This window comes from Antedon bifida, chromosome 1 (assembly GCF_963402885.1).
Source record: "Antedon bifida chromosome 1, ecAntBifi1.1, whole genome shotgun sequence".
In the NCBI taxonomy this organism is placed as follows: Eukaryota; Metazoa; Echinodermata; class Crinoidea; order Comatulida; family Antedonidae; genus Antedon; species Antedon bifida.
Window position 1 is genome coordinate 23,982,460 of NC_136226.1, and position 21,430 is coordinate 24,003,889.

Below are 21,430 nucleotides of genomic sequence, written 5' to 3' on the forward strand. Positions count from 1 at the left end.
TGTATTTACAGTAACTATAAAACGTACCGTATATTTAGCCTGTTATTTTACAGTTTTAACCCTAAATGACTTACCAACATGAAGTAGGTAAGTCAGAGGTAAGGGGACATTAGGCCTAATGTGTAATCCAATTAATGCTATAGGTAATATGTCATTTCTCCAACATACCTCCATGAAGCTAAGTCGTTGTTGATACCATACAGAAATGGTGAAAACATAATTATAACCATGGGGCTTTCAATGATTATGATTCAAAACCTTTACCCTACAAAAAAGGTGATTGCCTAGAACGTGCAAAGCTTGTTATTCTATTGATTTCACAAGGGTTATTGAAAGTGTAAATGACAGCTAGAAATCAGTGGAATCCACAGGTTGAATTAAACCAAATATCGGATATTCAGAAGCCCGTTGCTAAATATGTTTTTCTAGACACAGCAGGCGTTGAAACCGATCCACAGATTTCTTGTGTATTCACTAGGCGGATGAAATCGGTGTGTAATGGCATGGAATGAACCACACATGGCCTGTAAGAGGTGAAACTTATCCCTGTCAAATAATAATAATGTTTGTAATAACAATAATATGTTCATTACATGCTTAATTTATCAAAGGTATGCCGAAATACCATTATGATGAGTGTCAAATGAAGAAAAAATACACTCGTATGCAACATTGAAACATGTTTCAATGATAAAATGTTGATATTGAGAAAGTATGTTTAGATTTTGTTTCTTTCGTGCTCTTAAAAACGGTAATTAAGGACAGTGGTCGTTACTACAGTTGCTTATTCTCGCGTTGGATTATGTTAGGCCTACTTTCATGTAATTTTCAAAGCAAATCATACACACATTCTACTTATACTATCATTATTATAGGCGTACTATGAGTTATGCACGTATGCCGGAGATTTACTCTGTGCGCTTGAGTGTACTTATTTTATTCGTCCTAGTTTTAAGTGTTTAGCGCAAAGAATCTAACGCGAGCTGTCCACAAAGGCCGTATAAATAAATTCTATGAATAGGCTATAAAAAAATGGTTATTAAAGGATAAGCAATATTAGTAGACCTACTGACTAGGCCCATTTATGCTAGGACGATAACTAGATAAATATACATATATACATAAAATAGAAATTAGAAAAACTATATGATAACCATTTATGCTGCATTTGATGAAAATAATAATTTCACAGTCTAATCAATCATGATTAGTATATAATATCGTGACGATACAATGACTATATTGTTCTTATTGATCATGACGTCATTTGATTGGATTCAAATACCGTACAGCATAATGGTTATCCTATAGTTCTAGAATAAAAACTTATTTTCAGTCCATTTTAAGTAGCTTTATGTTTTATAATCGGTTCCAACACGCAGGAGCTATGCCTAAATAGTTAAAATACTTAATATTTTTTAAATACTTAGTATTTTTAATGGCAAGTAAAGTGTTGCTAGCGGTACAAAACAATTTTACACATTTCATTAAGGTATACTGTACATGCTATAGTGTGAAACAATTATCTGTATTTTACTAGATTTTCTTAGATATCAAAGTATGTAGTGTCTAGCCATTTTTATGACATTGGAGAATTCAGATATGTCCAATCGATCCCAACCTATTCACTTTTTGGAAAAGTGATCTTTATTATATCTCATTGGAGTAGACGAGCTGTTGTTATTGCATTGCAACATCTGTAAAAACAAATTAATCTCGATACATTTTAAATCTTATTTATTCACATTAAGCATTATGTGTTAGGTGAGTCCTTAGTTGACAGCTTTGTATAGTAATAACAAGGTAGTATATTTATCTTACTGGCGCCATTTCAATCGCATATTCTAAATCCAGACAACATTCATGTTTTTATTTGATTAGGTTAAAAAGAGTCGGATGCCCCTATGGCATAAACATGACAGGTTAGGCACATGACAGAATGTTCACAGTTTCCTGATAAACTTAACGATGAGTATGGTTCACAACGAAGTTGTACCGTTCTAGGGTTGAGTTCACCACATCTAGGTCTGCAATTAATCAACATTTTATATTTTGGTCGCGTGCTCTCGTGGCTGCAACATAAACTCCAGCGAATACTATACTGCAAATTGTCTTATTCAAGAGTTAGGCCTACCTATTATCCCGAAGTGTTTTAACTATAAAGGATATAAAAAAAAGTAGCGGTATTGTTCTTCTTCTTTTTCATTATTATTATTAAGATGTGCCTAATGTATTTTTGCATTTCCTTTCAGATAGTAGCCACTGGCATCCATCCTCATCCCGGTAAGTATTCTCTTGCCGATATTAATACATTATTCCCATCGTTAAGGTACCGCTTAGTCATTCATTTAAGTAACAAACTTATTAGCATACAATATATAACCACCCTTAAATGGTACGTTATTTCTGCATTAAACATGCATTAATGCAGACTTTGAAAATTTAATTATCGGGTAAAATTGAAAAATTATGTAAATATTTTATGCCCGTCCTGTAGTTCAGGAAGATAACTACTCAAATTAAAATATATCTTCGTTTTTAGATGCGGAACAATAACTTGACGGTTAGTTGACGCGTCAGTTTGTCTCGCGGAAAAACGACATTTTATTGTTTTACAGTGCCACCGTACAATACACTCGACGGAGTACGGAATAGAATAATATAAAAGAAAATTAAAATCTGTAGTTCAAACTACACAGTGAATTAAATGAAAATGAATTTATAAATGTCAAAAAAATGATTAAACATTGATTTATTATTTAAGTGCAAATAAGTAAAATAATGTCATTTAGAACCTCGGATTTGTTCAACCATCAAAGAGAGGGAAGCCTTCAGTTAGTCCAGTGGGTTAACTGATAATTCAGGGCTCTCTTTAAAAAAAAATAAAATAAATCATTTCGAAAAATAATTATATAAATGAAACAACTTAGTAAAAATAAATAAAAATCTCAAATAAAAGGATATAAGAGTTTAAAATAATGATATTGTTTTAACTTAAGTTAAAACACGATGAGTCTAAGTCAATGTCTTGTGAATATGTTACTATTCGCTGCCAATCAAACAGACAGTACAGTAATGATTACCACAACCAGTATTTATCCGCAAAGAATTACAAAGTTACGGTGAATTTGTTTACTGGTCCGAAAATGTGTGTTGCCTGAGATACTTAAACCTGTGTAAATTAAAATGCCCAGGCCTAGGCCTATAGTGTTTTCTTCCAAATGCTTAGTCCGGTCTACTATTTTGTGAAAGTATTATTCGTGTTCATAGTTTAAAGAGAACCGTTTCGGCACTGACCGTTAATAACTTTGTTCAAAATTAGTATGATAGAGACTTTGTCATTAAGTCAATTCTAAAGAAAATTAATGATGTATAACGTTCTATATCTTGCCATATGGATGAATAAAAAATGGCAACACTTCAATTAAATGAGATTGAAATTACTTGGATTAACTTGTCGACAGTATGGAATAACGATTATTTCGAAAAGTTTACCAAGAACAATGGAAATATTATTAGTTTGGATACGTTCAAACATCTACTTATTGTGGCGAATAGTGTGATTAACAAATAATAAGTAAACTCACTTTTGCCAACGTTAATGTTGAGATTCGAGTATTCACAAAATAACATTTTGCTAATTATGTACTTGCATGGTAGCGTCCAAAATGTTTAAGTTATCGTCCTGAATGTGTGTGCGGTAATAGATATATACTTTGTGACTTCACAAAGGGTTATTACATAAAATCTCGAGTTACCTGTATATTTAATATGAACTGAAATATTAAATAACATGCTCTCTGTAACTCTGCGTTTAGTCAAGTATTTCGCTCAGTTCATTCGTGTTTAATTTATTTACATTATTGGTTCCTAATCATTATAGGCCTACGTTTTTAAAGCTTGGTTCCCACTAGCAACGTAAGAAAATGCCCTTCCAATAATTGTGTTTGCACCCGCCTGCGTGAAATCAAACCTGCGATGTTTGCAGAACTGTTGCGTCGTCGGTTCAATACGTCGCTGCGTTGCGTTCTAGTGAGAACCACGATTTATAAACGTCAATGTAGGTTTTCTATATTCTGATAAAGATAAGAGTATTTATCAATCAATCCGAATAAACTATTTTGAATCTCGATTCAAATTGCTCAATTCAAACGGGGAAACAATATCTGACAATACAAATGATGTAACAACCATACAGTAGGAGAGAGTAAAGTACCACTTGACGAAATAGCTACTTTAGTAAAGTCGTTACAAAAGTCGAATGCTTTACTGTTAAAGCGGACATTGTCCCTTGTAAATTAAAAAACTCTCATTAAGAAAATCGTATACGGTACTACAGCACTATAGGCTACAGCTTAAAAATTAACCAAATAATTTATGTAAGATGTTTAGACAAGGTCGTATAAATTTGATATTACGCATGCGTACAATTAGTAACAAAGTGCTCTCATACAAATAATGATTTCTTGAAATAATTTCATTTGCATCCTAATTTATAGATAAGCGTATAGAAGTAAATTGTATTACAATATTCCATGCCATGTAATATAACTATTAAATATAACGTTACCGTGCAATAGAACATGACATTAACCAATCAAATTGCAAGGAGTACACTTAGATGTGTTGGGAAATAACCATTGTAATATATGCAATAACTTCATGGAACACATTTTCTGTTCAGGAAAGGGTTGCTTTGCTTAAAGACCTACCATACAAGATATATTATTATTAACTATTTAAACAATATCATATCTTATCTGTAGATATTAAGTTACTTTATGTCCGTCTGAACGGATCAATACAGTAAGGAAGTACTTCCGTTTTGGGCAACTGAAAATGGTATTAAATATATTTAAAGTATCAGCATGTTTTTTTAAAGGTTATTATTAATTTATAAGCACATGTATTAGTTATGAAGTGCCTATATATCATGACAAAATATTGATTTCTCGTTCCATCGGAACCAACGAGATCCGTTTTTGTCGAATTTAATCTGAACGGAAACTTATGCAAGAACTCTTTAGATATATATATATAATATAGTCAACAAACTTGATGGTTTCTCGTCGTGTATCATAATAATGTATTGCGTCACAAAACTTTAAAACTGAAACTTAGAAGACATGTATTTTCAGGAGTGTCTTTAAAAAAAGTGTCTAATTTTATTTTTTCTTGCATGTTGATGACACTAATGAAGATCCTGGAGGGACAAAGAAGACTACAACAGAATCATATAATCACAACAAAACAACGAGTCTACATAGTTCACTAAACCAAAATATTGAGAATTTACAATTTACCAAAACATTGGAAATAACAGACAGGAGAACACATACAACAAAAAGTGTAACGAATTCAAGTTTAACCAATTTAACGGATGAGTTAAGTAATGTGACGTTACAAACGCCTGTACATGAGTCTATTTCTGGAACGTCAGTAACGTTACCGCAATATGTAGAAACTGAGAAATCAACAACTAATTATAATATTCCAAATGAAAAAGTAATATCGACAGTTGATCCTACAACATTAATAGACAAAACGTCTAACCAACCTCTCGCTGAATTTGTAAATGTAACGCAAACGCCTGTACATGAATCTATTTCTGGAACGTCAGTGACGTTACCGCAATATGTAGAAACTGAGAAATCAACAACCAATTATAATATTCCAAATGAAAAAGTAATATCGACAGTTGATTCTACAACATTAATAGACAAAACGTCTAACCAACCTCTCGTTGAATTTGTAAATGTAACGTCTAGGTTCGAAAAAACGAAGGATGCCCAGACAACGACCATTGTAGAAGAAATTAGGACAAATGGAAAGCCAGGTGCTAGTATAGTAACTACAGCTAAAAGTGAGCAAGACACTGCAGCAATACATAAATCAAGTGCCGAAGTGATATTAGTTAATCAGACAGCTTTATCAAATACACCAACTCCAGATAATACAGATTATGAAACACAGATAGCCACTGAGTTAATAACACATACAGAGTTTGTTACGTCATACATTACTCCAACAAAGTTAGAATCAGTTAAAGACGAAACTGATTTGCAGAAAGTGAAAGAGGAATCACACATTGTACGAAATGGTAATGCTTTAAAAACGGTTCGCCCAAATGGTGAAGGTACTATACCAATGCAATCATTTCAAAATGATCATTCGATTTTAAAGGTTGGTACAACGCCATCACGAGAGGTAAACCTGCCAGAAACAGAAAATTCTGTTATAACCTCCCCACCAACTGCTGATGGATTTGAATCTAAACAAGAAATTACTTCCCTCCCATGGGAAAAAATGATAAACTCTGTAACTGAACGAGACATTATTGCTCAGCAGACGACCACTGATAGTGATGGTCAACATTCGTCATCAGAAGGTTCAGTTTTTGAATCCGAGTTTGAGCTTACAGAAGGTATTTCAACTTCCACTGACACAAGATCTAATAGTCTACCAACAATTCCAACAGAAGATGAGTATGTCACAGGCGTCACAACGATAGTTTATACTTTAAAGGAACATGAATATATACCAAGAAATCCATCTTCTCATGTGCAGGTACGAAAACGCACTACCATTCAAGAGCAAGATCTAAAGTTCACACCGCCACCTCTAATGAGTAGAACCAGTGATGTAAGTGATTCAGTAACTTTGATAACTTCCATAGAAACTGTTCCAACGAATGATGGCACGAAGGGCATTCCTGCTGACTTGATGGTCACAGATACATATAAGATTGTGACAGAATTTCAAACAGTCGTTGAAACAACCATGGTTCCTGCTGAGGTAATAGGTAGGTGTAGCTATTTTCTTTACTTATTTTGCAAGGTTACGGGCGTCGAATGTATCTGAAATTTAAATGTGAAACTCTTGTATAACTAGTTGTTAATATAGAAATAGAATATCCTTATCCAGTTAGCCAGTTCAATTAAAACTGTATTCTTTTATAATACAACTTTAAGCTACATCTGTTATTTCTTTTAAACTCGAATTTCATTGTTTATGTTTAGTAATTACACCTCCCCGACTCATTACCATATCGACCGTAACTGCATATTCGACAAAGGTTACATGGAGGGCTCCTGGTAGGCCCGTAATTAGAAACTTTCGTGTGGAATATACAGGAACATTTACCGATAAAAAGACAACCGTGGTGACTGTTAGTGGTAGATTAAATAATAAGATCATTGATGGACTAACTGCGGGAGAACGTTACCGGTTCCGTGTCTTGTCAGTTCCTGTGAGTGGCACAGCTAGCGACTGGAGCAACACTATGGGAGCCGATACAGGTAAATAACTATGCTATACTTGCGTTGTATTGATGATAATGAGATTTAAGATTCTAAACATCTTTAGTAGAATTGTTCTCTCATAGATTACCGATTGTCATTTGCACATGCCATTTTCATACTATCTATCTATCTATCTATCTATCTATCTATCTATTGGTTCCATCTTCACGTTGAAGGTTGGAGGTCATGCTTCACCAGCCGGCTCTATGAAATGCTTGCCTTACACATTCTTTTAACTGTTGGTGTTGATTCATTCTTTGATGTCATCAATCCATTTCCTACGAGGTCTGCCTCCTCCCCACCAACTGCTGATGGATTTGAATCTAAACAAGAATTTACTTCCCTACCATGGGAAAAAATAATAAATTCTGTAGCTTAACGAGACATTCTTGCTCAGTCATGCTTCGACAGTCGTCTCTATCCAATGCTTGCCTTACATATTTTTCACAACTTTTGGTTTTGATCCATTCTTTGTGTCATCAATTCATTTCCTACAAGGTCTGCCTCCACCTTATATTCGTCCCATACGAATAATAGTAATATTGTTTTCACAGTAATGGTTCCTGTAGTAGTATCTGTGGAATCCATACAAGAAAGAACTGTGACATTATCTTGGAGGGATAACCCAAATGTTGCTATTAGAGAAGCACGAATTAACTATCAAGGAACAGCTCAAGACAGGCAACTAAAGTCCACAATTATTTCGAATGTTCGAACCACAACATTGCGTGACCTTTACCCAGGGGATCTTTATGAGATTGAAGTGACTGTTTTCAGTCCTACGAATAAACAAGCAGTCACCAAGATACAGGTTGGAACACGTAAGTAGCAATTACAATTCATTGAAACTCTACAGTCTCTAAATATGTCTTTTTTAATGAATATTCTTTAAATTTTAGGTCCATTTCCGCCAACACTGGAACCTATTAGCTATTACAACGTGTCTTCGATTGAGATTGGTGTTAAACCTCCTACCAACAGTATTGTGCATTCCTTCAACGTTTCCATCCAGTTGCAGAACACTACCGAATTTACATATTTCCACGTACTAAACCTAGGAAGCAGTGTGACAAACTTTGTCATTCCCAGTCTTGTGTCTGGTGGACAGTATGAAATAAGCATTGCTTGTATAGGGTATGGCTTCCACGAATACTCACGATGGACAAGAATTAAACATACTGCAAGTAAGTGTCTTTGTTTAGTCTTATATTTGTATTTAATGCTAGAATATTACCAAAAGCATGTATGGTGACCATTGGTAAGGAATAACCCAAGTCAGTCATTGTCCACTGCTAAACGAAAGCCTTGTATTTTGCTTTAGAGGTCTTTCACTCTCTGGTAGCTATATGCATAGGCCTACATTTTCCCGTATTATTGGATTTTGTATCTGCAGAGAAGAGTGAAATTGATTAATTTCACTCTTCCCTGGTCTTACGTAAAAATTAGCAACAACAACAATTTATGAAAAAAACTCTAGATATTATTTGTTTAAAATCTTTTCACTTTTAGTATCTAAAAAACAAGAAATAATAATAACCAAAATAATTAGTATCTCTATTTTAAGTCTAAAGGGCCAATCTGGGAACATTTAGAAACTAATTCGATATTGAAACAATAATTTCTAAACGATATAATATATAGGCCTATATACAGTATATATGAATTAGTAATCCACCGAATGGATGTCTCATCAAAAATCAATGATACCCTTGGCTTACTTCTTTCCAGAGCTCTACGCACCAATGATACAAACAGACAGAACTGTTGTCACCACAACCAGCATCAACCTTTTTTGGGAGTTCCGTGACTACATTGACTGTAGTCATTTCTTGATAACTTACTACGCTAAACATGGCGGAAGTATGAACAGAGGCAATATGAACTGCTTGAAGAAATCTGCACAACTTCAAAATCTCGTACCTGGTGAGACATATACGGTGATTGTGAAGGCTGTTAGTGGACCTGAGTTTGCATCTAGCCAACCTATTAACATTACTACAAGTAAGTAAGCATGATCAGAAACATAAATATGTCAAAGTATTTTAGAGACAAAACAACGCTACAACAATTATGCTACTGAAAAAAAATGAATGGATACAAGTTGGTGATTTCCATAAAAAGTAGAGAGAGTGGTGGAAAAATATTAATGCTATTCATTAAAAAAAAGACAGATAAAAAGAAAACATTGACGCAGCCCATACGCAGAAATGTTAACATTAGATTGTTAAAAAATATGTCTTTGCTAATAGATATACCGCCATTAAGTACGTCTCTGATACTAAATAACTTAGCGATTGAGTTTTTAGCAGATAATGTATTAAACGTAACATCTGAAGCTTATTAGTAATTTCACCGGAACATAAAATAGATAATATTTACGGCAATGATGTATACATATCATATATGCCGTATTTCATTTCATTTCACAACTTTAAACATAAAGAATAACCGATGAACTCTAAATGACCAAGTAGTCATCACTGAAATATAATTCATTCATTACGATTCCATCTGTTCATTATTTTTTCTGTGGAAGGGACGACAAGTACAAACTAAAGGCAAACAGGAGATCGACTTCAAATCCAATCTAATCCTACCTGCGCTACCTTAACAGTATTGCTTTATTTTTAATATCTTTATTTTACAAACAATCGAAAAGTTACACAGGTGGGAATAGGGTGATATGAGCAATTATATTGCTGTATTGTTTAGATGATTGAACAGATGCCATGCAATGTTGTTGCGTTTGTGCTAGTTTATACATTTAGTTTGACTTAAAATTAGACTTTAAATATACAGGAAAGCTTGAAAAATAATGTTTGTCTTTTATAACCTACATTGTCAAGTTTTTGAGTTAATTAGAATGAATAATAATCCTTCATGTATTATTAGTATCTTATGAACAATAGTCGTATTTTGCTCGGGCGCAGTGCGCTATATTATTTGAATTAAATTCCTATATAATACAAAATAAAACAAATATTTACGGTTGCCATTTTATACTATAGTATAATAGAACCAAAATCAAGCTTAATTCAATAAACTTTTTTATGATTGAAATGTTTTTAGAGAAATATTTTTTTTTTTAAATAAAAATCTGGGTTTAGCAATAATTGTTTCCCAGGTATTGCTATATAAGTCGTAGGCTGAGTCCTACTTTTAAGCCAACCTTATCCAGGTGTTTGTTAACTTCCGAGACTATCATGGAAGAAACGGAGGGAAATGGCTCTAACACATTTTTGTTTAGGCTGTGTAGATATAGTAGTGTACAAAAATATAAAACCCTTTACATACATGTTGATCATAATGTAAACGTAAAAATCCTAACCATGAAATTACTGTTGAGAAATAAAAGCCCTTTTTTCATATAACTATTTGTTTCCTGAACAAGAATACAATGGGATGAAAAATGCAATTCATTCATTATTGAAGTATTATTCATCAGGCATAACGTCTCCTAACGAATTATCATTTTAAGTTTTCGTTAAAATTACAATCGTGTATTCCTCAAAAGTGCGAAGTGCAAGTGAATGAATACACAACAGAAAGACCTTCGTTTTATAATAGATAAATTAAAATTGTCTTCGTTTTCTACTTATTGTAATGTAAATAGCGTGCAATCAGAAGACTATTATAAGATAATGTCCGATACTTAATTTCGAAATGAAATTGAAATATTCTGTATTCTTAATTGATGAACAGATGGCGCATTGTGATAATAATAGTTGTGTATACATTCTTCAAAGAAAATATGGATACAAGTTTTTCGAATTTGAGTTTAGGCATAAAACGTGTTGCGTTATGTACTGTATATGACGTGTGGCGTTATGTACTGTATTTGACGTGTGGCGTTACTGTATCTGACGTGTGGCGTTACTGTATCTGACTTGTGGTATTATGCACTGTATGTGACGTGTGGCGTTATGCACTGTATGTGACGTGTGACGTTATGTAAGTATCTGACGTGTGGCGTTATGTACTGTATCTGACGTGTGGCGTTATGTACTGTATCTGACGTGTGGCGTTATGCACTGTATGTGACGTTTGGCGTTATGTACTGTATCTAACGTGTGACGTTATATACTGTATGTGACGTGTGGTGTAATGTAATGTATTTGATGTGTGACGTTATGTACTGTATTTGACGTGTGGCGTCACAGTATGTACTGTATCTGACGTGTGACGCTAAGTAGTGTATCTCTTCTGAACTCGTTATGATTGGTCAATATCTTATTAATTAATTCGATTAGTTATATGTTTTGTATTGGTTGGTCAATACTTTTATGAACATTCTTGATTGATATAATGCTAATTAATATTGAATCCAATCACGAAGGCGCCGTATTCCATTATTTGAAAGTGTGTATGTTTGCGACTTTTGTGGAAGAGTCTCCGCACTTACGTAATTTCAGATAGGCATTCTGTAACTATGTATAGGCCTATAAACTTTGCTACTTATTCCACACTTTTTAAACAATAACGATGAGTATACAAGGAATTTGTCTTCTCGGCTACAATAACGTTATTACGGATTATTTATTTCGGATGTTACCATCCATATCAAAGGAAAATCACATATTCACATAGAGATAAGATAAAGACAAAGCTAATTATAATGTATATTCATTAGGAATATACGATGTCCAACAATATACGTGCATGGATGCATTGAGTTAGTGTCCTAGATTTGTTTTCATATTGAACTGCTTTTATACAGATACTATAATTGCTTTACTTACCTGTTATTTAATTAATGCAGGAAATAGATAACATTTACGGTGATTTAGCCAAATTCCAATTATTTACAACGCATTTTCTAATACTGACGTGTCAGAGGAATGTGGATTACAAGTGTGAATTAATATTTATTCGACTATTATTTGTTTAAGGTGTCCCATATTGAGATTATATGTTAAAATTCTTAATGTAGAATAATAAAATTGTGTTACAATGACAGTTGTGTGTGAATTCCGGTCATAATTGAAGTGTGTAATTGCTCTAGAAAATAATCTAGATTTTTATATTGATTTCGAAGGACAAACATCATATTGTTTAGTCATCTCAATTGCAGGTTTAATCAAATGTCACATCTTAATTTTGAAATAATTCTTTAATTGAACGAAATTTTTACAGAAATTAAGGGTTATCTTATATTTTGATTAAATCGTAATATAGTGGTGGTTCTTTTTTCTTTAAGTACGATGTTAATTGTAATAGGAACAACCAGAATGAGTCGTACTAGTTTTCAGAATTTGTTGAATATTTTTCAATAGACCTATATTATAAGTCCTAACAATAAATAAGTCGTCGAAGTCTTATTTCCACAACTTAATTGGATGTTACATTGATTCACAAATAACGTGTTTTTTTGTTTTAATAGGTCTTGGCCAACTACGTGTAGAACCTATTACGATGTACACCACGACTACCGTCACTCTTTCGTGGGTCACATCTGCTCCAAATGCAATTATTGAGTACTTTGTGGTTTCGTACAAAGGAACACATTTAGATAGGCAGCCTAGCAGTATCAATGTACCAGGTACAGAGAGGACGTATGTGTTGTCGAGTCTGGCTCCAGGAGAGACGTATTCCATCAACGTACAAGCCCGAAGTGGACTACAATATGTAGATGGTAACAGCATTTCAAAAACAACAGGTGACCATCAACATTACGTACAAATTTACAACACAATGTAATCGAGTGCTTCCTAGCCTCTGGTCTTTTTAAAGGAACCACCGAGTAAACAAAATAATTTCAACAATTAATCTGAATTATTGACGTGTTTTATTATTCCGATGGAACATTTATTTCTGAATAAAATTATATAAATGCGATGTATGGAAATTTGCTTTTAATAAGCACACGTGTAGCTTCCACCAGTTATGTTTATAGCTGTATGTGAAATGTTTTTCAAGAGATAATTCGCATCTCTACCTGTGTCTATTTTACGGTCTTCTTATATTTGCAGTTCCAAGCAATCCGTTCGATATTGATGCGCCGCATACAACAATGGATACGATACATCTATCATGGGAGAAATCTGCATATAGTGTGGTTGAGACCTATGAAATAAAGTACCATAACACGAGGGACAACGTGGTTCGCGAGGGTGTCTCTTCAAAAGAAGGTTACGTAATGAAGTCACTGAAACCAGGCGCTGTGTACAGCATCTCAATCAGGGCTTTGAGTGGGTCTGAGAAAAGTAGAGAGGTCACCACTATACAGAGAACGAGTAAGTCCACTTCTGAGATACAGTAACCTTCCCTGGTACACCCTTATTAAGGGGAAACTTTCTCGTGACAAACGAAAAGCAACAATATTTATACACTATTTGGGCGCATAACACTTGTTTGACACTCATAGTTTGATAGTGTAGACAGACCTTTAAATACGACGGTTAAAATGATCAGAAGAGAATGTAATTAGAAAAGAGATAAGGGTATAATCCCCGACATAATTACAAAATTACTTTACTGACTAAAACTTTTAAAAGTTTTTAATAATTTAACGAAGTGTAGACACATGGGATTCCCATTAAAATTATTTCATGGACAGTAATTATTCTCACCATTATCAGTTAATGTTCTTTTCTTTTCTATGGAGAAAATAAATTGCATTGTGCTTTGCGATTTGTTTTTAAATTCCATAATCCCAAATGCAAACAATAATCATTCATAATTTGCAAAGCTAAATTAACAAATTATTTTACAATATCGATGTAACTTGGATTTTGATCCTCGAAAAAAGCCTCGTGAAAATTTGCCATTTAATAGGCTCTGTTTACACTATCAAACTTTATGTGACAAAAAATGTGATGTGCCCATATGGACATGATTATGTCATATCACTACCATTTGGGAATATCACTACCATATTTGGGCACATCACACTTGTTTGATAGTGTAGACAGTGCTTTTATCTTGGTTTGTCAGTCGTTCCAATCAATAGTTTATTGAATTATTCTAGTAATTATCGATAGCTTAAACTTTTCGAAAAACAAATCCCCTTTGCATAATTATATTGGTAAAATATTGGTAGTCAAATTAAGAATATTAATTTTATTAATTATGTCTGTATAGACCTAATGAATATCTATTAAACCATAAATATTTTAGTAAGATTAACGTCATAGCAAAAAATGCTTTGTGTCTGAATCATAACACATACATTTCACACATTTATTTTATATTTCCCCAGAGCTTGGACAGGCAAGTGAAATCCGCGTTAATGCTGTGACAAATACGTCATTTACTGTTCTGTGGGAAGACCCACCGGGTTCTTACGAAGGCGTCGCTGTGACGTGTGACAAATGTGCTACACGGCAACTCAATATTTTCTATGGTGGGATGTCTGTGGCGAGATTCAAAAAGCTATCAGCTGGGACGAAATACAGAGTATCACTAGTGACCAAAAAAACTGACTTTGAGGATTCCCATCCTGAAATAATTGTAGTCATCACAAGTGAGTATTGAAATTAAACTGAACTAAACACGTAAAATATTGTTTGTTTTTTTTTATTTTAAAATAATTTATAAAATAAAAAAACACGTAAAATATTGTGCGAATTTAAGTGTTATGCATCGGTTGATTAAAATAGATTTGTAATTTGAACAATGTCAGAATATATTTTATGAAGATGCTTCACTTTCTCTTTAAATGTCAACAGGAAAACGATTAATGATCAAACAAAAGATATTAACATCAACAATTCAAGAAATATCGTGTACCGTAAATCTTCTAATTGTAACCCTGGGTTATTATTCTTTGATTGTTTTTTAGGGTGGGTTACTATTAGAAGGGGGTTACTATTAGAGTAGTGGGTTACTATTACTAATCTTAAATTAGGCACCTTAAAATAGTAACCCACCCCAGCTTTTCCAGTGAGCAACTCATAGCAAAATAATAAAACAGTACGAATAAACAAATTTGGTTGAACTCTAACTTTATATATCAAAAAGACTCAATCCTCCCCCATTCCCGAGATCAACATGCATTATCTCTCAAAACGTTGCTGTGACTCTAATAGTGACCCCCATTGGTTACTATTAGAGTAGTGGGTTATTATTATAGATTAACTTATAAGGTGGGTTACTGTTAGAAGGGGGGTTACTATTAGAGTGTGGCTTACTATTAGAAGATTTACGGTATACGAAAAATTAAACAAAAGAATTATGATACTTAACGCTAGTTCGCTACGGAGATACTGCTGTATATAGTGTTGATTTCATTTAGTATAATTTTTTTTATTTTAACTAAAGGAAGCAGCAGATAATGTACATACAGTATGGTTAGATCTATTTAGTTAGAAAAGTGTTTCATTTCCAAACAACCTTTTTGACGTACTGTGTCTAGGACGCAAAGACTCAATGTACCGAAGTGCCGTGAAATTATGGATAGAACAGTAATTTGCGTCGCTACCGTAGTGTCGCTACCGTACGTTGTGTGGCTACCGTACTTTGTGTTACGGGAGGATTTTCTATTGGGAACCAGGCTTTATTGATGATAATACAGTACGTTATGTCATGCGTGTGCGTTATGACCAGTGTCGTAGCTCTGCAGTTATTTTGGGATTAACTCGATCAAAACGAACCAGTTTCCAAACTGCTCTATTTTAAAATAAAACCAAGCATCCGGACTTTAAATTCATCTAGTTCCTTTGAATTAATACCTGGATTTGTTGGTAATTCCAATTTCAAAGTTTTTGTCAAAAAGGAAATGTTGGAGTTATTTAACATGTGTGACATATAATTATTTTAAACTTGGTTTTAGTCACTATTATGAACCATCTGTTTCGGAAACGATTCTAATAAAAACGAACTTTTTCAAAATCTTGAGAAGAGGAAGCAGCGGATGGGAAGACTCGTAGTACCGGTAACTACAAAACGATTTAAACATATTACATGCAGGAATGAAAAAAAAGTTAGGATCTTCAGTGTAAATAATCTTTCTCTTTCGTGTTACCTGTCCGGAAATTCTCACAGTAACTTGTTTATTTTAAAAAGATATGTAGTAAACTGTGTGTTTTACTTTCGGATGTCATGGCACGTAACAATAAAGCTATCACAATAATTTAGCTTTAACAATTAATTTTTATGTTTATTTTAGTATGGGAAATAGTAAAACTAAAATAACACAATAGTCTTTTGCTGAACTTTATGTTGAATAAATTTAAGCTAATGAAATGAACAACTTTTTCTTTTTACCTATTCTACTTTCTGAAATGTCATACCTTGATGAAACAAAACTATTAACTTCTTTCACAAGGAAGAAGTGGCGCTATGTTTTAACAGTAATAGTAATAGTAATACTACGTCTTCGCAATGTGATTATGAACGTATATGGAGGTGATTTGACTTATTTTATCATTTTAGGGCATTATGTTCGAATCAGAAGACATGTTTTCAGCTAATTTGTAACTCTCTGTTGAAGAGTTTTGATCAAAATTAAATTTACGGCCGTATGTTTATGAATATATTTCTTTCTACAGATCCTCACAGCCCTGAATATTTGCACCTTGTCAGTTACAGTAAAACTGACGTCACATTTGCATGGGTCGACAACGATTGTACATCATGTTTCTATCGTGTCCAATGCGTAGCGTATGTAGATGGTTGGAGCATCAACGATGACCTTTGGCATAATAATGTATCGGCACACCAGGAATATACTTGTAATGGACTTGTACCTGGTGAATTGTACACAATTAGTGTTACGAGTTTAATTAGTGATGATCTTACAATCAAACCACCACCGCTTGTAATGCGACAGAGGACAGGTAAGAAACGGTAAACATAGGCCTACAAACACGTTCTGTCAACTTAAACAATAATAGCACCACACTATGGAGCCAATATTGCTAATATTTGCAACACTGTATTGTTGCCCACCACAAGTGACGATTGGAGTAATCCAATTGATGTTTAACTTTTTGGGCTCTTGCCTCTTCTTTTTTGCATTTTTTTAAAAGCAAAAGTATTTTAATTATTTATTTTTAATACTTTATTTATTTTTAATACTTTATTTTTGTCAAATGTTTAAGTTTTATTTGAAAGAAAGAAAAAATAAATATTACTTGAAAAGTTACTTACATTATTCATTATGAAAAATGTTTAACCCCTTTGCTTTACCACACAATGGACTACTGTAAATTATAAGTAAACATAATTATATCTCTTAAACAAAGCACATTTAAGAAAATCACATCGGCCTCAATATCTTTCGTTCTCTTCTTTAAAAAACAATTGTCGAATGTTGTTCTTGTATTTATTATTATTATTCATTTTATCCAAGTATCCAATTATTTGATTAAATTGTATTAAATGTGAAAACAATATTTCTAGAAAGCAAGTACTATAGTTAATTGTTTTACAATTGTATGTGTTTTATTTCTAGAACCAGCAATGCCAAATTATGTCAGCATAATAACACGTACAGCAGAAACCGTAAGCTTAGCTTGGGAAAGAGCTGAAGGAATATTCGACTACTATACCACCAGATTGGTATCATCACGGCATATCATTGTCGCTAACTACACACCAGAAGTGACAACAATTGACAGAAAAAGATTGGATCCATATCTTGGATATGACTTTTACATAAGTACCGTCTCAGGGAAACTAATAAGTGAAACTCGCCACATCCACTTTAATACTAGAGAAGGGCGTAAGTATATTATACCTTAATATGAAGTAAATTAAATCAAATTTAATTGGTCTGTTACATCATTGTTAATTTGTTTTCGTTTATCGACGTAGGTCCTGGCCAGGTTTCGCGTTTTAAACTGGTGCCCGTGAACCCAACGACAATAAGTGTTCATTTTGAAGCACCCTTGGAACCAAATGGAAGAATCCTTGGTTATACAATTTCATATGAAGGATCTACTCCAAATGTTAGTATATAGCAATAATATTTGCGCTGTACATTAAGCTACTTCATCATGCATATATACTGTAGATATATAGAATATTGTAAACAAACAATTGTGGAATTGTTTACTACTAGCTCTCTAGATCTTAAATACCACTTATTCCTTTATGATCTTGAAATCCACAATGCATTCAAACAACATCACTTGAGAAGCGGGAGGTAGATATAGGTATACATTATAAATCTGCTCTTTGAAACCTACAAATCAAAAACATTGAGTTATGATGCTTGCCTGACAGTACAGGATACTGGGTTCAAATATTGTATAAAGCCTGAATTTAAAGAAACTCAAACAATTGTAGCATCTTGTGTTTGACATGTAAAGCACCTGCTATGTATATTGTGTATTAACATAAAAACAAGTAGAATTGTAGACTGTCAATAAACATTGGCCAACATTTGAAGAAACTTATTTCAGTTTACGTCTTATAGTACCAATCTTTAAATCTTCCCTCTCTTTAGAAAAAGCGAACCAGACTGTTTGAAACTGGTGAAGACAGGGGCAGAAAGGAGATTCCCTATAATAAAACTGAAGAATCTTTTTCAGAGTTGAGACCCGGATACATGTACAGTTTTTCTGTAAGTATAGTCAGTCCTACATGACATTTGAAAATGTCGCTGTAAATGAAAAGTCCGTGCTAAGAGAAAGTGTCGCTTTAAAGAAAATGTCGGTCTCAATGAAATGTTCTCTTAAATAAAAGAAAATCTCGCAAAAGAATTGTATCTTTGACAACAAATAAGTAATAATGATGCCTGATAGTGATTTTTTCTGTTTTTCCATTAATAAGTGAACACATTTTATTCCACAAAGTGTTGAAAGTTTGTTTAGTTAGAGTATTAATATTATTCTGTTTTTATTCTTGAATGTGAGATTGAATTCCAATATATTTAGACATAATTATTTATTAGAATTTTGTATAAGAAGTTGAAAGCAGTTGCTCACAGCCTATGCTCTATAATCAAATAACGTGTTATCTTCAAACACACATCAGCCCATGAATTTTTCGAGGCCTATATATATTTCCTGTGTGAGTTAAACCTGTGAAGCTACTTACTAATTATTTCCATATAATGGTAAATTATTTACAATTATTATTAATAAGGTATTTTGGAATCATTACTTTTAGAACTAGAAAGCCACTCTGAGAGTGGTATAATGGTTGGGACAACTGCATATCAAGCAGACGGTCCGAGTTCGAGTCCCGGTTAAGGCGACTTTTTCTCATTCTCACAGATTTCCTCATCTTTATCGTTTCAAATTAATTAATTTGTGTCTTAATGCTGTTTGTGACTTAGGCTAATTTCACTACAAGCATGTGTATGCGAGTAGTAATGGTTATATAACAAGCCTTTCAATTAACAATAGCTTCAGTTGACTTAACAATAGAACAGCAACGCGAAAATCAAACGAGTGAATTTGAAAAGAAATAGGTTTTTTAAACTACTCGCATCAAAAAAGGTGCACATTAAATCAAATTATGTTTTAAAATTCGCCGGCTTTTGGAAAATTCTGTCCTATCTTTTAACACTAGCAGGTTGAAAAGTATACTTAAAAGTGGTCCAGAATTGGGACCATGGTCCCAAATGGTCCCAAAATTTAATGGAATGGTCCTTGATCACATATCTATCTGTATATTAATTTTGGTAAATTACTTTTTGAGTAATCCTGCTAACAAACAAACCCACGCGATCGATTACATATACCTCCTTGGCGGAGGTAAATCACAATATTTGAAATTAATAAACAGGTAAAATTTGACATACATATTTTCTTTAGGTAATTATTAACTACCTATTAATTAAAATGCATACTTTTAGATTAAAGATTTCTTCATAAATTCCGAATTGTTACCGTACAGTATGATTCGGCCCTTATCGATTCGGCCGGCCCGGGACCGGCCGGCCCGGGACGATTCGGCCGGCCCGGAACGATTCGGCCCTTAGATGATTCGGCCCGTCTAATTTGCGTCACGAATTCTACCAGTACCAAGCTAAGCCTATTATTATATTTTACAACATTATAATGTCGTGACGCATTCAGCGACGTACTCCCGATTGAAGGTGACAGAAGCTACCGCTCTAGACTACACTTATTGAAATGTAATGACCTTTTCGCTTTTCCTTAAGATTGTGGCAGAAACAACTGTTGGCTATGGACCAGATCTGGTAAAGAATATGTCGACTCCTATTTGGTGTAAGTTCAACAAAACAATATTTAGAAATCATACTTAATAAACGCTTTTAGTTTGTGTTAAAAAAAACACATGACCGGAATATTTTTGACTGCTGTGTTATAAAGTGCATGCATGTGTCAGATCTCTGCCTGATTAATCGCATATTAACTACACCCTAATTGTTTAATTGGTATTCTACACTGAACATAATTTTTCATAATTTTGGTACCTGGATATATTATTGAACTGGCCGTGGCAGTACTGTTTTCCGTGGGGAAATGAAGTCATTCCTAGCTAGTAAAATTCACGAAATGATATCAGAAAATTGATTGTGCTAGATTTTGTAGTAAGCCGTATCAGGTTCCTGCAGGTACTTTGGATACTATGATATTAACACAATACCATAATATTAAGAAAGTAGTAAAAGAAGCATGAGTATGCCGTACACAGATTGCCCCTATGTGTACCATAACCCTTAATGGATGTGTCACCTGAATATGGATGTGTCCCAAAGAGGGATTCTACTGTATATTGTTTAATAACATATATTCAAATCCATTCGTTCATTCCTTTAACTAAATTAATACAAATATCGTGGGTCCTAATAAACAGATATGAGTTGATTAGTTTTAAATGTTATGCGAAGGTGCGATGTAGAATGGAATGAAAGGTCCCTAGTGCCGTATATAAAGGTGATGATATTCATTTTTTTCTTCCTGTAGCCCCAAGAGCAACCAGTATACGTCCAAAAGGTGTGCAGCAGCAAGATTTAACATCCAAGTCATTTCCAGTTGATTTTGATGACTCGTATTTTACAGACGATTATGGGGAAATCCTGTATTATTCTGTTATTGTAGCAGAAGCTGCAGGTGCGCACATTATTTTTAAAATTAAGTATTTAAATGTTATGATATATTTGCTTTTTATCAGCGTTTCCAAAGTCTTTAGTTAATTTATGTTTGAACGTCGTATATTTTTGTATTGCTTTTAAGAGGGCATCTTCAAGTTAGCGGTATACTGCTGTAGTA

General features: G+C 33.5%; 1 protein-coding gene across 1 annotated transcript in view; it reads left to right on the top strand.

Annotated features, from left to right (window-relative positions):
* LOC144835508 (receptor-type tyrosine-protein phosphatase eta-like) overlaps positions 1 to 21,430 on the top strand; it is a 49,464-nt gene that overhangs the window by 18,752 nt on the left and 9,282 nt on the right. Inside the window, exons 2-16 of the mRNA XM_078690592.1 lie at positions 2,253 to 2,283; positions 5,201 to 6,802; positions 7,020 to 7,298; positions 7,856 to 8,122; positions 8,201 to 8,485; positions 9,030 to 9,302; positions 12,682 to 12,957; positions 13,271 to 13,534; positions 14,500 to 14,763; positions 16,790 to 17,077; positions 17,695 to 17,964; positions 18,057 to 18,190; positions 18,691 to 18,807; positions 20,356 to 20,422; positions 21,125 to 21,271. Coding sequence (XP_078546718.1) covers positions 2,253 to 2,283; positions 5,201 to 6,802; positions 7,020 to 7,298; positions 7,856 to 8,122; positions 8,201 to 8,485; positions 9,030 to 9,302; positions 12,682 to 12,957; positions 13,271 to 13,534; positions 14,500 to 14,763; positions 16,790 to 17,077; positions 17,695 to 17,964; positions 18,057 to 18,190; positions 18,691 to 18,807; positions 20,356 to 20,422; positions 21,125 to 21,271 — 4,564 coding nt within the window. The remainder of the gene's footprint in view (positions 1 to 2,252; positions 2,284 to 5,200; positions 6,803 to 7,019; positions 7,299 to 7,855; positions 8,123 to 8,200; positions 8,486 to 9,029; positions 9,303 to 12,681; positions 12,958 to 13,270; positions 13,535 to 14,499; positions 14,764 to 16,789; positions 17,078 to 17,694; positions 17,965 to 18,056; positions 18,191 to 18,690; positions 18,808 to 20,355; positions 20,423 to 21,124; positions 21,272 to 21,430) is intronic.